At 41.8% G+C, this 14,782-nt stretch overlaps 1 protein-coding gene across 1 annotated transcript in view; it reads left to right on the top strand.

Annotated features, from left to right (window-relative positions):
- KAT2B (lysine acetyltransferase 2B) overlaps positions 1–14,782 on the top strand; it is a 103,996-nt gene that overhangs the window by 23,063 nt on the left and 66,151 nt on the right. Inside the window, exon 2 of the mRNA XM_068545854.1 lies at positions 11,248–11,374. Within this exon, the coding sequence (XP_068401955.1) occupies positions 11,248–11,374 (127 nt within the window). The remainder of the gene's footprint in view (positions 1–11,247; positions 11,375–14,782) is intronic.

Raw genomic sequence — 14,782 nt, 5'->3', positions numbered from 1 at the left:
AGTTGCAAGCTTGTTACTCTTTGGCTTGAACCTCAGTGAGGGGAGGGGCTAGTTTATAAGCAGCCCCACAGGGAGAAGAGTTTCGATCCTTGAATTCTTAAATGTGGTCTGTGATAAAGAGGCGGTTTCCACCCTCCCTCACACAACTGATGCATACTGAGCCTCTGTTACTGTTGTTGGAATCTCTCCGGAGTTATGTTTTCCCTTCAGAGGAATCAATGTTAGCAAGCAACCCATGAATATGAATACCACAGAGAAGAATATAGAGTACAGTGGGAATGTCCCTGCCCCTCCCCAACTTTTTCCCCGTCCCCCATAAGTATGTATCTGTCTAGGTCCTCTGTATACCCACCCACATTCATATATATATATATATATATATATATACACACACATTTTTTTGGCTGCGTTGCCTGCCTTGCGGGATCTTAGTTTCCCCACCAGGGATTGAACCTAGGCCCTTGGCAGTGGAAGTGCAGAGTCCTAACCACTGGACCACCATGGAATTCCCCACATTCATATATATTTAAATTGCTTATTCATTTATTTTTAAAAAACATACATCAGATTATGGTATATATTGTTCTGTGGTTTGCCTTTTCTGCCATTTTACCGGAACCTAGAGAGGTTTCACATCAGCACAAATATTTAGCCTTCTTCTTTTTTTTTTTTTAAACCATATTTAAAAAAATTGAAGTATAGTTAATTTACAATGTTGTGTTAGTTTCAGGTATACAGCAAAGTGATTCAGTTTATATTGTACATACATACATATATACTTTTTTTAATAAACTTATTTATTTTTGGCTGTGTTGGGTCTTCGTTGTGGTGTGCGGGCTTCTCATTGCGGTGGCTTCTCATTTCAGACCATGGGATCTAGGAGCGGGCTCCAGTAGTGGTGGCTCATGGGCTCAGTAGTTGTGGCTCACGGGCTTAGTTGCTGCACAGGATGTGGGATCTTCCTGGACCAGGGATCAAACCTGTGTCCCCTGCATGGGCAGGAGGATTCTTAACCACTGCGCCCCCAGGGAAGTCCGTATATTCTTTTTCAGATTCTTTTCCCTTATAGGTTATTACAAGATACTGAATATAGTTCCCTGTGCTATACAGTAGGTCCTTGTTGTTTATCTGTTTTATGTATAGTAGTGTGTATATGTTAATCCCAAACTCCTAATTTATCCTCCGCTCCCCGCTATCCCCTCTGGTAACTTTGTTTTCTATATCTATGAGTCTATTTCTGTTTTGTAAATAAGTTCATTTGTATCATTATTTAGATTGCACATATAAGTGATATCATATGATATTTGTCTTTGAGTTACTTCACTTAGTATGATAATGTCTAGGTCCATCCATGTTGCTGCAAATGGCATTATTTCATTCTTTCTTATGCCTGAGTAATATTCCATTGTGTATGTAATATATATACATACACAATGAAATATTACTTTATATATGTATATATAAATATATATATGTATCTCACATCTTTATCCATTCATCTGTCGATGGACACTTAGGTTTCTTCCATGTCTTGAGTTAGCCTTATTTGTTTTTTTTTTTTTAATTTAGCCACACTACGCGGCATGTGGGATCTTAGTTCCCTGACCAGGGTTTGAACCTGCTGCTTCCGAATGCAGCCCCTGCATTGGAAGCGCAGAGTCTTAACCACTGGACCTCCAGGGAAGTCCCTAGCCTTATTTTTGATAAAGGTGGTACAATAGTCGGTAGTAACAAGCTACATAATTTAATAAATTCTTCTCTTGATCAAATTTTAGATGGCATATATATGATATATATAAGATGACATATATATATATTTTGCTTTGATAAACAGCATATCATTGAGCACATGTGAATATTTCTGTAGGTGCCCTTCCTCATTGTGCTGTCGGGCCAAAGGGCAGGAACATTCCAATTTGACTTCCAAAAGGCTGCACCAGTGTTTCCTCCCACACATGTGTACGAGGTGCATGTTTCCCCCCCAAGATGTCAACCTTTTGTTTTTATTTTTTGGCAAACTAATTAGTGTGAGGAAATATATCACAGGGTTTTTATCTTTTATTTATTTATTTTTCTTGTTTTTGCTTTTTAAAAATTTCATCACAGGGCTTTTAATTTTTTATTTCCCCATTAATAGTTACTTTGACCACTTTGTACAGGTTTGTTTGTCATTAGCATTCATTTTTCTTGGAATCACTTGGATTTGCCATTTTGTTTCTATCAGACTGCCTTTTCAAATTGTTTTGTAGATGATCTATATATGCTCTGGATCTTAATACTTTGATTATGGGTTGTAAGTGTATACTCTCTCAACTGATCCTGATTTACAAAATTTATAGATTAAGGAGAATTGATATCTTTACACTGTTAAGTCTTCCTATGAAGAACAATGCATATTTCTTCATTTATTCATCTTTAGTAGACAGTTGTAGTTTTTTGAATATAGGTCTTACTCATCTTGAAGTTTTGTCCCTAAGTATTTGATGGCTCTTGCTATTAGGATCTTTTTTTTCCTATTACATTTTCTGAGTGGCTATTGGTGATGGAAAAGCTTCTGAGTTTTATGTTGCTCTTATATCCAGCCAGTTTATTAATTTCTTTATTAGTTTTGATAATCTTTAAGAATTGCCTACCAATTTTCATAGTTTTTGTGTACTACTAGTACAGTGTTGAACTCTGGGCATATTCAGGGCTTTCTTGTTTTGGTGACTTTAATAGGAATGATTTTTTTTTTTTTTGGCTGTGCCGCACGGCATGTGGGATCTTAATTCACTGACCAGGGATCAAACCTGTGCCCCCTGCATTGGAAGTGCGGAGTCTTAACCACTGGACCACCAGGGAAGTCCCAGTAGGAATGATTTTATGTCTATTTAGTACAATGTTTGCTTTCAAGTTAATATAATTTTCTTCTATACCAAATTTGCTGTTTTTTTAAAAATCAGAAATTAATGTTGAATGCTTTGAAAAGCTTTTTTGGGCATCAATCGTAATTATTTTCTCTTCCTTTAATTTGTTAATGTATCAATTGATTTGTTTCAAATGATCTGTCTTTGCATTCCTGTAATAAACTTTAGTTATTATGTATTAGTCAAGATGCATGTTGTTGGATTGTATAGTGTCAAATTTTTTAAAAATATTTATTTATTTATTTATTTTGGCTGTACCAGGTCTTAGTTGTGGCATGCAGGATCTTTGTTGCAGCATGCAGACTTCTTAGTTGCAGCATGAGGGCTTCTTCGTTGTGGCATGTAGGATCTAGTTCCCCAACCAGGGATCGAACCCGGGCCCCCTGCATTGGGAGTGTGGAGTCTTACCCACTGGACCACCAGGGAAGTCCCCCTGTATTGTTGAATTTGATTTACTGGACCACCAGGGAAGTCCCCCTGTATTGTTGAATTTGATTTACAAGTATTTCATTTTTGTTTTTGTGAGGTTGGGCTGGTGACTTTTTCTGTTTTTTTGCTCTCTGTATTTTGATTTACTGTTAGGGTTATACTGAATTCATAGAATGATATGTGTTTTTTAATCTTTTTCTAATGCTTTGGCACAGTTTGCATTACCAATGACCTGGTTTCCTGCTGTCCAATATGGTAGCCACTAGCCACAAATGACAGTTGAGTACCTGAAACATGACTTGTTTGAGTTGAGATGTGCCATGTCAGATATCCCTTGGGTTTTGAAGACTTAGCATAAAAAACTATGTAAAATATCTTATTTATAATGTTTTTATACCAATTCCATGTTAAAATGGTAACATTTTAGATGTTATGAAATAAATTTATTATTTAAATTAATCTCACCTACTTTTACTTTTTGAAATCCGGCTACTAGAAAATTTAAAATTTTGTCTGTGGTTCACATAATATTTATGTTGGATGACCCTTGAGAGTTAACTAGAATGTTCCTATAAAACTATCTGGACCTGGGTCCTTTTTTAGGAGTAGATTTTTGACACCCTTTTCACTTCTTCTAGGATTGTTAGAAACTTTACTACTTATTAAATCAGGTTTGATAATTTATATTCTCTGAGGGAAGTCAGGAAGTCACCTGTTTTATCTAGTTTTTCAAATTTATTGGTATAAAGTTCTACAGAGTACTTATTTAAGCTATAAAATAAATCTGTAGTTTTATGTCTTTTCTCACTTTTTTCTTTCCCCCTTGACTAATCAAGAGTTAGTCAAGAGTTTGTTTAATTTAATGGTCTTTTCAAAAACCAACCGTTTATTATACTGGGTAGGTATATGCTTTTGTTCATTATTGAGTTCCTTAAATATTTTTTGCATTAATTTCTTTTGTCTATTTTCCTTGAGTTTTTAAAAATTTTCCTTGAGTTTGTTACTTTTTTTCTAGATTATTGAGTGGAATGATTAGTTCATTTATTTTTAATCTTTCTGTTTTTTCCCGTAAATGCATTTAAGGGTCTTTGTTTTCCTTTATGTGTTGCATTAACCATATCCCATAGGTTTTGATATATTGTGTTCTTACTGAGTGATTGTGTATATGTAACCTTGCCATTTCTTTCTCTTCACATCCACTCTGTTATAAAAATGTCCACCAAGGTCACCCCATGAGCCTTTTGAGTGACTTCCCATTGTTCTCACGTGTGGTGGGAAGGGAGCTGATTGATTCTGCAAGGAGGATCACTTTTTTTTTTTTTTAATTTTTATTGGCGTATAGTTGATTTACAATGTTGTCTTAGTTTCTGCTGTACAGTAAAGTGAATCAGTTATACGTATACATATGTCCAGTCTTTTTAAATTTTCTTTACCCATATAGGTCATTACAGAGTATTGAGTAGATTTCCTTGTGCTATACAGTAGGTCCTTATTAGTTATCTATTTTACATATAGTAGTGTGTATGTGTCAATCCCAATCTCCCAGTTTATCCCTCCCCCCCTTCCCCCTTGCTAACCATAAGTTTGTTTTCAACATCTGTGACTCTCTGTTTTGTAAATAAGTTCATTTGTATCATTTTCTTCTAGATTCCACATATAAGCGATATCATATGATAGTTATCTTTCTCTGTCTGACTTACTTCACTTAGTATGATAGTCTCTAGGTCCATTCATGTTGCTGCAAATGGCATTATTTCATTCTTTTTTATGGCTGAGTAATATTCCATTGTGTGTGTGTGTGTATATATATATATATATATATATATATATATATATACCACATTTCCTTTATCCATTCATCTATCGATGGACATTTAGGTTGCTTCCATGTCTTGGCTATTGTGAATAGTGCTGCTGTGAACATAGGGATGCATATATCTTTTCAAATTAAGAATTTTGTCTGGATAATGCCCAGGAGTGGGGTTGCTGGATCATATGTATGAGGGGCATAACTTTTAATTTGTAAGCTGTCCAATCTTCTGTTCAGTAAGAGCTGTGATTCTCTAGTGATTGGGGCCAGTATCCTGAAGCTACTTTCATTGGCTGCATCCTCTTCAGGTCCTTGCTTTAAAGTATTAACTGTTGTAGTTCATCATGACTTACAGAGCTCTTGTTCCAGCTCATCCTTCACCTAACAGGGCACTCCTAGCGTATTACCATCATCTTTATTACCACTTGTGTTCACTCTAGCGCCTACCCACATTCATTACTTAATGCCCCCCCCCACCCCCAGTCTTGTGAGATAGGTATTTTATACTCATTTTATAGCTTGGGAAGCTTAGGGAGGTTAAGGGGTTTACCCCGGGTTCATACAGTTAGTAAATGTTGGAGCTAAGATTTGAAACCACATTTATATCACTGTGAGGCCTACCCTTCTGACCACGGCTTTGATACTGTGTACTGTCACCTGCAGCCTTTCTACCAGCTTCAACCTAAGATGAAACATTTTGCTGACCGTGAGTTTGCCTCCCTTCCTTCCCCTATCGTTGCTGTGGGTTGGTCGAGGGCAGGGTGCTGAAGGGCTGCGGAGGAAGGGGACAAGTCCTTGCAGGAGGGCTCAGAAAGGACCCCTTCCCCAGTCTCCTGCCAGCCTCTTGTGATGGAGGATTGCCTCAACCTTCCCGGCTCCCTTTTCCTCTGCCCCTTTTCTCCATCCCTGCCCCCTTGGCTCCTCCAGAGTCTGAGGAAGCAGTATATCATGAAAGAACATCCTAGTCCTAGGGCTTTGCTGCAGGAACATCCAGTCTCATTCTCCCAGGTTATCTGGGAAAATTTCCAGGAATCTAGTTGCTAAGCAGAGCTTCAGGAGGAATAGGTATGCATTACCTATCTGATTCAATCCCAAAGTCTTATCTATTTTAGGCCAATGGTTCAACCTTTTGTTTGTAATTTAGGTTGAATTTTTAAGGTAAATATTATGACGTAAAAAAAGCAAGAGCGGACTTCCCTGGTGGCGCAGTGGTTAAGAATCCGCCTGCCATTTTTTTTTGAGGCAGTGTGAGGGATAGTGTGGTCTTTGTGAGCTTCCACCATGGTGTACCGGGGCCAGGGCCAGAAGGTGCAGAAGGTGATGGTGCAGCCCATCAGCCTCATCTTCAGATACTTGCAAAATAGATCTCGGATTCAGGTGTGGCTTTACGAGCAAGTGAATATGTGGATAGAGGGCTGTATCATTGGTATTGATGAGTATATGAACCTCGTATTAGATGATGCAGAAGAGATTCATTCTAAAACAAAGTCAAGAAAACAACTGGGTCGGATCATGCTAACATTACTCTGCTCCAAAGTATCTCCAGCTAGAAATGATCAATGAAGTGAGAAGTTGTTGAGAAGGCAATACAGTTTTTTTAGGTGTCCTTTGTTAGAAGTGTAGTTCTAAAGCATTTATTCATATTGTTTTGCTCACCTTTATGTTATTACCAGATGACAATAAATGCTGTGGAATTGTTTTTATTAAAATATTTACATTGTTTCCTTCTAAAAAAAAAAAAAAGAATCCGCCTGCCAATGCAGGAGACACGGGTTCGAGCCCTGGTCCAGGAAGATCCCACATGCTGTGGAGCAACTAAGCCCGTGAGCCACAACTACTGAGCCCATGTGCCACAACTGCTGAAGCCCGTGTGCCTAGAGCCCGTGCTCTGCAGGGATTTCTTGCGTCTCAGTATCCAGGCCTGTGAGTGTCGTGCAGTGGGCACTCAGGGTTTGAAGAATGGATAGATGGCGCAGGAAAGAAAGCAGGAAAGGCTCGTGTTTTATCTACTCTTTATTTATTTTATTTTATTTATTTATTTATTTTTGGCTGCGTTGGGTCTTTGTTGCTGCACGCGGGCTTTCTCTAGTTGTGGTGCGTGGGCTTCTCATTGCGGTGGTTTCTCTTGTTGCGGAGCACAGGCTCTAGGTGCACAGGCTTCCGTAGTTGCGGCTCGTGGGCTCAGTAGTTGTGGCTCATTGGCTCTAGAGCGCAGGCTCAGCAGTTGTGGCGCACGGGCTTAGTTGCTCCGCGGCCTGTGGGATCTTCTCGGACCAGGGCTCGAAGCCACGTCCCCTGCGCTGGCAGGCGGATTCTTAACCACTGCGCCACCAGGGAAGTCCCTTATCTACTCTTTTCCTTCTCCTCCCTGTGCATTCTTCCCACCACCCTGCAAATGCAGAGAGAACCCACCCCATTAGCAGTGTCTTCTGAGCTAATCCAGTCCGCACACTGTGTGAACAGCAGTGGGGAGGTCCCATCAGACCCAAGCACATACTGAGGGGTTTCTTACCTGTGGACTCAGACCTTTTCGTCCAGCCTGTTTTGTCCAGGCTGATGGCTCTTCTCGTAGATGTGGAGTGTATGGGATTGATTCAGAGCACGCTGGCTTCTCAGCTTCCTGTAATGAGGAACTTCATGCTTAACTAGGTCACCGTCTCTCTGAGGATCTGGAGTGACAGATGCTGGCTCTGGTGGGTTTGTTTAATTCTGGTCTATACAGAGTTCCTGCCAGCTTTACTTCCTGCCCCGAGCCAGCCTGCCAAAGAAGGAGACTTAAGCTGTGTTTGCTAACCTGCCAAGATGCAAAATCCATCATGTTTGTCAAAAGCCAAAGGGGTTGCTGAGGACAGACTCGCAAGTCACATGATTCCTCAGCGTTCTGAACTTTAGTCCTTATCCAATTGACCCCAAACCCTGACATAAATCCTCGGCCTTACTAAGTTAGGAAACCCTTGACCAGGCAGCTCGGCACATTTATGACAATCCCGTGTTCCCTCTGTGGGCCTCGGTGAAGGTGTTGGCGTTCCTTTCTGTCCAGATAGCACAGATTTATTAAGTTCTGGATTGTATTAGGAATTATGGTGTTTCTCCGTGTGATAGAATGCATCATTGGTCCTGGACTGAAAGTTCACAGAAGAAGGAAATAGGATGATTTGCTCGTGTAATTTAGGGACAGGAAAATGGATGGTTTTTTTTTTTTTTTTTTTTGCCTTAGTGATTGCCATTAAAGAAGAAGAAAAAAGCAAGTGGGGATGGTTGACCCTCATGACTAAAGGAAAAAGTGAAAGAGAAAGAAATGAGTTTGGAGACACCCTGCCTCATGTCTTTGCGCTCTGTTCCGGTCCCTGCTTCAAGCCTGGAGGATCCTGTTTGAGAGGAAGGGAGGAGATCAAGTAACCAGGCTAAAGTCTTTATCATCGCCCGGGAGGCCTCATAGGATTCCCCGCCACGTCCACCTTACCTCGCTGTCTGCGGCTCTTTCCTTTACTTGCTGTGCTCTAGCCGTGCTGGCCTTTGTGTTGAGCAGACCAGGCATGCTCGTCTTTGCGCTGGCTGTTTCCTCTGCCTGGGATGCTCTTCCGCCAGGTCCCTAATGGTCAAGCCTTTGGTTGAATGCCACCTTCTCTAAAAGGCCTGGTTAAAATTGCACATTCGATCTCACTGTTCCCAGATCCCCCCTGTATCCATCGCTCCATCTTTCTTTCCGAGCACCGTCACTCTCTGACATACTGTAAGATGTGCTTATTGGTGTTGCCTGAGGACAGGCGGGATCTTTCTTCATTCCCTTCCACACCCAGGAAAAGTACCCGGCCCATAGTAGGCCCTCAGCACGTACTGTGGTAGTGAGTGACTCGGTATGCATAGTAGTCTTTGTCTGGCTTAGAATGTAGTTCTCTGAACTCAGCGTTTCTGGCTATCACTGTTTTCTCTTCTTAGGTTTGTCCTGCTCTCCTTAATTAACTTGTTTTGTCATCACTTTTCTTTTTCCAACCAAAGGCCATTTCGGAAAGGGCAGCAGGATCAGACCAAGCGCTCAGAGAAGCCGGGGGCTGTGGGAGCCCCTTCAAGTAGCTCTCCCACGATTAGAAGAGGAGGGGTCCACATGGGGTGGGGGGTGGTCTCCTCCACCCCTCCAGAGACTGTCGGGCTGCTTTCCGGAGAGCAGGTTCTCATGAGTGTCCCCCTCAAGAACATGGCCTCGGAGACCTTTCCAAGTCTCTAAGGAGGCAGATGGCTCAGGGCAGAGAATTTCAGGGCCCGGCTCAGCTTAGTAGCAGAGCAGTGGGAGTAACGGTAGGTCCTGCCTGGTGCCTGGCCAAACAGAGGAGGGTGACGGGGGCTACTCGCGGGGGGCTGCTCTGTTGGGGTTACTGGTGTAAGGCCCTTCCTCGGGCCCATCCTTCCCCATCCGCGCTGTGATGAAATGTGAGGCGCCGTCGGGTTGGGCTTGCCAGGTTCACGGGGCCCCCTGGAGAGGACTTACCATCCAAAGCAGATTTTTCTTCTTCCACCTTGACCCTTCCTGCCTTGCCAATTATTTATTCTTTCTTTTCTTACTCTCCTATACACGCCTATACTTCAGAAACTGTTCCTCTCTTGGAGAGTTTTCTGTGTGAGGTCAAGGCAGCAGCCATTCTGGAATTTTCTACAAATCAGACTCCTGTTAACTTCAGCCATCTGGTACACGAGGGGATGGAGGGTGGGGTGGGGGGCGGGATCCAAAGCAGGGAGGAGAGACATCTGAGGGAACAAAAAGATCTAACACGAAGCCCAAGCACAGAAATCTACTGCGATTTGTTTCAAGGCCAGTGCTGTCCAGTGGAAGTGTAATGTGAGCCACATGTGTAATTCTAAATGTTCTGGTGGCCACATTAAGAAAAGTAAAAAGAAGCAGGTCAAATGAATTTTAATATCTCTTATTTAACTCCATGTATCTAAAATATTGACATCTCAACATGTAATGAATATGAAAATTACTGAGACTTTTTTTACCTCGCGCCCGTCTTCTAACTCTGTGTATTTTACGCCTCCAATGCATTTCAGCGTGCACAAGCCACATTTCACGTGCGCAATAGCCACACGTGGCTTGTGACTCCCGTATTGGACAGAGCACGTAGAAGGCCCAGAATGAATCTGCCTGTGTCTCATGTTGTTCTAACAATTCATATTTTTTGGTTTCCCAGCCACAGCAGATTTGGAGCAGTAAATAAGAGAGGGATGGAGTGGTGAAGGATACACCAGAAGTGGGCAGAACTCTAAGTGGCTTGAGTCATTCAGTGCAAGCCTTCCACATTGCCTTCCACAGCTTACGACCCCTGAATACCCAGCATGGTAGCTTGGTAGAGTAATTGGGAATAATCGATATCTTTCCATCCTTGTCCTCTGCTTCACAACCCAAGTCATCACTGAAATGCTCAATCATGTTCGCTGTTCTCTAAGAAGGTGGGGAGGTGTGAAGTAAGTGGAAGAGGTTAAGGAAGATTTCTATCAAGCATTGCTAAAATGATAGTATTCTAGTACAGGAGGCCTGGGAAATACACAGAGGTAGAAATCCCAGATGACGTGGCGAGCCCTGTCCAATTCTACAGCTGGGACCCCCCAAAGGACCTGGAAGAGCCTGCATGTGTGGCTTCAACTGCAGTGTCCCTCCTCATGTCCCCAAGATTGCTGACTTCTTCAGTCCCGTGGGGCAGAGTTGCAGCTGGAGCCCCAGCTGTGTTGCAGGGACCTCAGGAGTCTGGCTCATCCCTTTGGGAAGCTTCATGGATGGACTCCCTTGGAATTGACCCTCCATGGAGGCTCGCTTGGGGCGGTGTTACCGAAGTGGATGGGACAGTCCTTTTTCTGAGGCAGTACTTGGATTCCAGCCAGCAGAAAAGAAACGCAAACCAAAAACAGAACAAAAAACCCAAAGGCCCACGTCACACACCTTCTTTGCTTTCTTTCTGTATTCGTTTCTTGTGAATATAGAGAATACTATTAAGTCTGGAGCGGGGAGTGTAGCTGTCACGCGACTAGAGTGTATTATTCGCGTGTAATACATTCAGTCCATTGCTGCCTGTTACATAACGTTGTTTCTCTATTCATTTTTTTTTTTAGGCTGAGGAATCTTGTAAATGTAATGGCTGGAAAAACCCCAACCCTTCTCCCACTCCCCCCAGAGCCGACCTGCAGCAAATAATTGTCAGTCTGACGGAATCCTGCCGGAGCTGTAGCCATGCCCTCGGTGAGTTCCTAAATCTTCAAGGAGACCAACGACGTCATTGTTGCCTGCAAGTTCTAAATTACTGAATTCGTGGGTTAAGCAGACTTGCACACCTCACCTCCATATGAGGCAACAAAAGAGACTCTTTAGCTTCGTGAATCTGCTGGGGAGGCTTCACGTGGGAGACAAATCCTGCACTGTTTGCATGGATTCCTCATCTGTCTCTTCCCGGTTTTTCCTAAGAGCTGGTTGACTGGGACGGAGTTGGCGGGGGAGTGAGGGAGAAGGGGATTGCCAAATAAGATGAAACGTGGCAGCCAAGCTACTTAGATTAACACGTAACATCTCCTGATTCTGATTCTCATTTTTCTTATTATTTTCTGATTCCCTGAACTTTCTGGGAATGCTTCATTTTATCTTCATATTCTTTAGTTTCCTGTGTCTGCTAGCTCTTTTCTTCCTTGGGGTTGTGCTTGGTAAATATTTACTTGTGTTTTCCCTTTCAACTTTCTTATCTGTCCCTGCAAGATAATCATTGTCAGCCTGGCCAGATAGACTCTGCCAGAATCAGTCAACAGGCCTGTGCTAATATGTTCTGTGTCCTGATCCTAGTTTTAGGATACAGGTTTTCTTTTTAATTTGTATTTTGTTTGAGTGGGTAAGAGTTACTGAGTAATTCGTTTTCCCGAGATATTAAAATTCCAGTTCCCAAGGGATCTGGGACTCTTGTACTTATTTTACTTACTTTTCTGCCTTCAGCTATCCGGTCTCCCAAAGAACGTCTCTGTGTCCAGTTTACTGTCCAGTGTTGCAAGGACGCAGCGCCAGACATTCTCACTAATGTACTTTGGCCTTTTCCATCTGACCCTTTATAAGGGGGTGGCTCCATTTGTTTATTTATTTTTTTATTTAAACTTTATTTATTTATTTTTGGCTGTGTCGGGTCTTAGTTGCAGCACTCAGGATCTTTCATTGTGGCACGCAGGCTTCTCTCTAGGTGTGGCGCACGGGCTCCAGAGTGCCTGGGCTCTGTAGTTGCAGTGCTCTGGCTTAGTTGCCCCGTGGCATGTGGGATCTTAGTTCCCCGACCAGGAATTGAACCTGCGTCCCCTGCATTAGAAGGTGGATTCTCAACTGCTGGACCACCAGGGAAGTCTCTATTTATTTAGACTTTTTATTTTATATTGGAGTATAGTTGATTAACAATGTCATGTTAGTTTCAGGTGTACAGCAAAGTGATTCAGTTATACATATATCTATTCTTTTTCAAATTCTTTTCCCATTTAGGTTGCTACATAATATTGAGCAGAGTTCCCTGTGCTATACAGTAGATCCTTGTTGGTTATCCATTTTAAATATAACGTGGGTACATGTCAATCCCAAACTCCCTAACTATCCCTCTCCCACATCCTTCCCCTCTGATAACCATAAGTTCATTCTCTACATCTGTGAGTCTGTTTCGGTTTTGTAAATAAGTTCATTTGTATCATTTTTTTAAGATTCTGCCTATAAGCGATATCGTATGATATTTGTCTTTGTCTGATTTACTTCAGTCAGTATGACAATGTCTGGGTCCATCCATGTTGCTACAAATGGCATTATTTCATTCTTTTTTTATGGCTGAGTAATATTCCATTGTATACACGTGCCACATCTTCTTTATCTATTCATCTGTCAATGGACATTCAGGTTGTTTCCATGTCTTGGCTGTTGTGAATAGTGCTGCTGTGAACACTGGGGTGCATGCATCCTTTTGGATCATGTTTTTCTCTGGATATATGCCCAGGAGTGGGATTGCAGGGTCATATGGTATGGGTGGCTCCTTTTAGCCATCATCTTTCCCTCAAGCTTCCTGCTGATATCAGACGGTAGAGCATCAGCCTTCGTTAGCCTGGAGTTAGGTCTAGTCTGAAGTGTTATTTTGTCCTCAGCTGGAGAGGATTTCAGTCCCTATAGAGCAAAAAAGTAGATACTAGCGTGATCTCCTCAGGAAGTTACTGCACTGGAGTGACCTTCTGAGAAAAGGAAATAGAGAACATCAATCTCACAAGAGAAATAAAAGCATTGATAATCACATCTATGTGTTGATTTAACTGGTGTCTCAAATAATGTAAGTTCTGATTTTTGAAGCAACCAGTGCAAAGGACAGATGCCAGAAGTCACAGGAATATCTTTGCTTTTAACTCACCTTTTCCGCAAAATCGATCCGTGAGTAATGAATCCCTTTAGAATTGCCTCAGGAAATATGACGCAGTAGAGAACTCCTTAAACACTGGACTTGAACTGTATTTGGTATTGATTGGGAAATCCTATTATCCTACGCCAATTAACATTTAAAAACAGAGTCCTTTTTCTTTGTTAGCTGCACAGATTGTCTCCTTTCTGAGCAGGTCAACACACAGGAATGCCCAAAGGCAGAAACAGCCTTTCTCAAAGAAAAGCCAACTTTGTTCCCTTTTATATTTCTTAACAAGCTTTGAAAACAAGTACCCTTATTTGACAATACATAATCGAGAATGGAAAAAAAGGGTACATATCCTTTGACCTGACAAATCCATGCCAGAAAGTTAACCTAAATATAAATTAAGATGTGCCTTCAGATTAAAAGGACAGCTATTATAGCCATATTCATGATATTAAAAAAACTAGAAACAATCTAAATATCCCAATGGAGGAGATCCTTGGTTGAATTATGAAAATATATATTATGAAATTCAATATGGTTATTAACAAAAGATGTGTTTTGCATCATGGAAAGATATTCTTAATGTATTATTAATGAAAAAAGCAGATCAGAAAGCAGCCAAATTGGAGGACTAAATGACAAGATCCACCAGCGCAAGTTCAAATCCTTGCTCAACAGCCAGTAGCTGTGAGTTGCGGCATATTATGTAATCAGCCTGGCCCTCCAGTTTTTCAGTTCTGAAATGGAGTTAATACTAGTATTTACCTCTTGGGAGCGTTGTGAGGATTAAGTGAATGAATGCCTATCAGAATTTTAGCACAATACCTGGAAGATAAATGTGTTCTTATTACTCTCATTAGGGTTCTTTACTAAAAACAACAGATGGGAACTCTGTCCAGTTTGAATGAGAAAACCGTGTTCATAAGAAGAGTACTGGTCGCTTCCACAAGCTGGAAACAGAGGGAAACCCGGTATCAGTCAGGTCCTGGGATCCCAGCTGCAGGAATTCATGGGCCTTCTGTCCAGGACCCTGTATGATTCAGGTCCATTAACCTCTGTCCCTGGGAGTATTGGTTCAGGATTTAAATCCTCAGAGGAGGGGCTGATTAGTTAGTGTGGTATCTGTCACTCGCCAAGCCCTGAGTGTCACCCTGTGAGAACTACCCAGAAGGTGGTCATTCCCAAATGCAGGGCTGCTGACTTGAGAACAGCACCATGAAGATAATCTCATTTCTTTAGGTTAG

Source organism: Eschrichtius robustus, chromosome 6, assembly GCF_028021215.1.
Source record: "Eschrichtius robustus isolate mEscRob2 chromosome 6, mEscRob2.pri, whole genome shotgun sequence".
Classification (NCBI taxonomy): domain Eukaryota; kingdom Metazoa; phylum Chordata; class Mammalia; order Artiodactyla; family Eschrichtiidae; genus Eschrichtius; species Eschrichtius robustus.
This window is presented reverse-complemented; position numbering and strand designations above follow the sequence as displayed.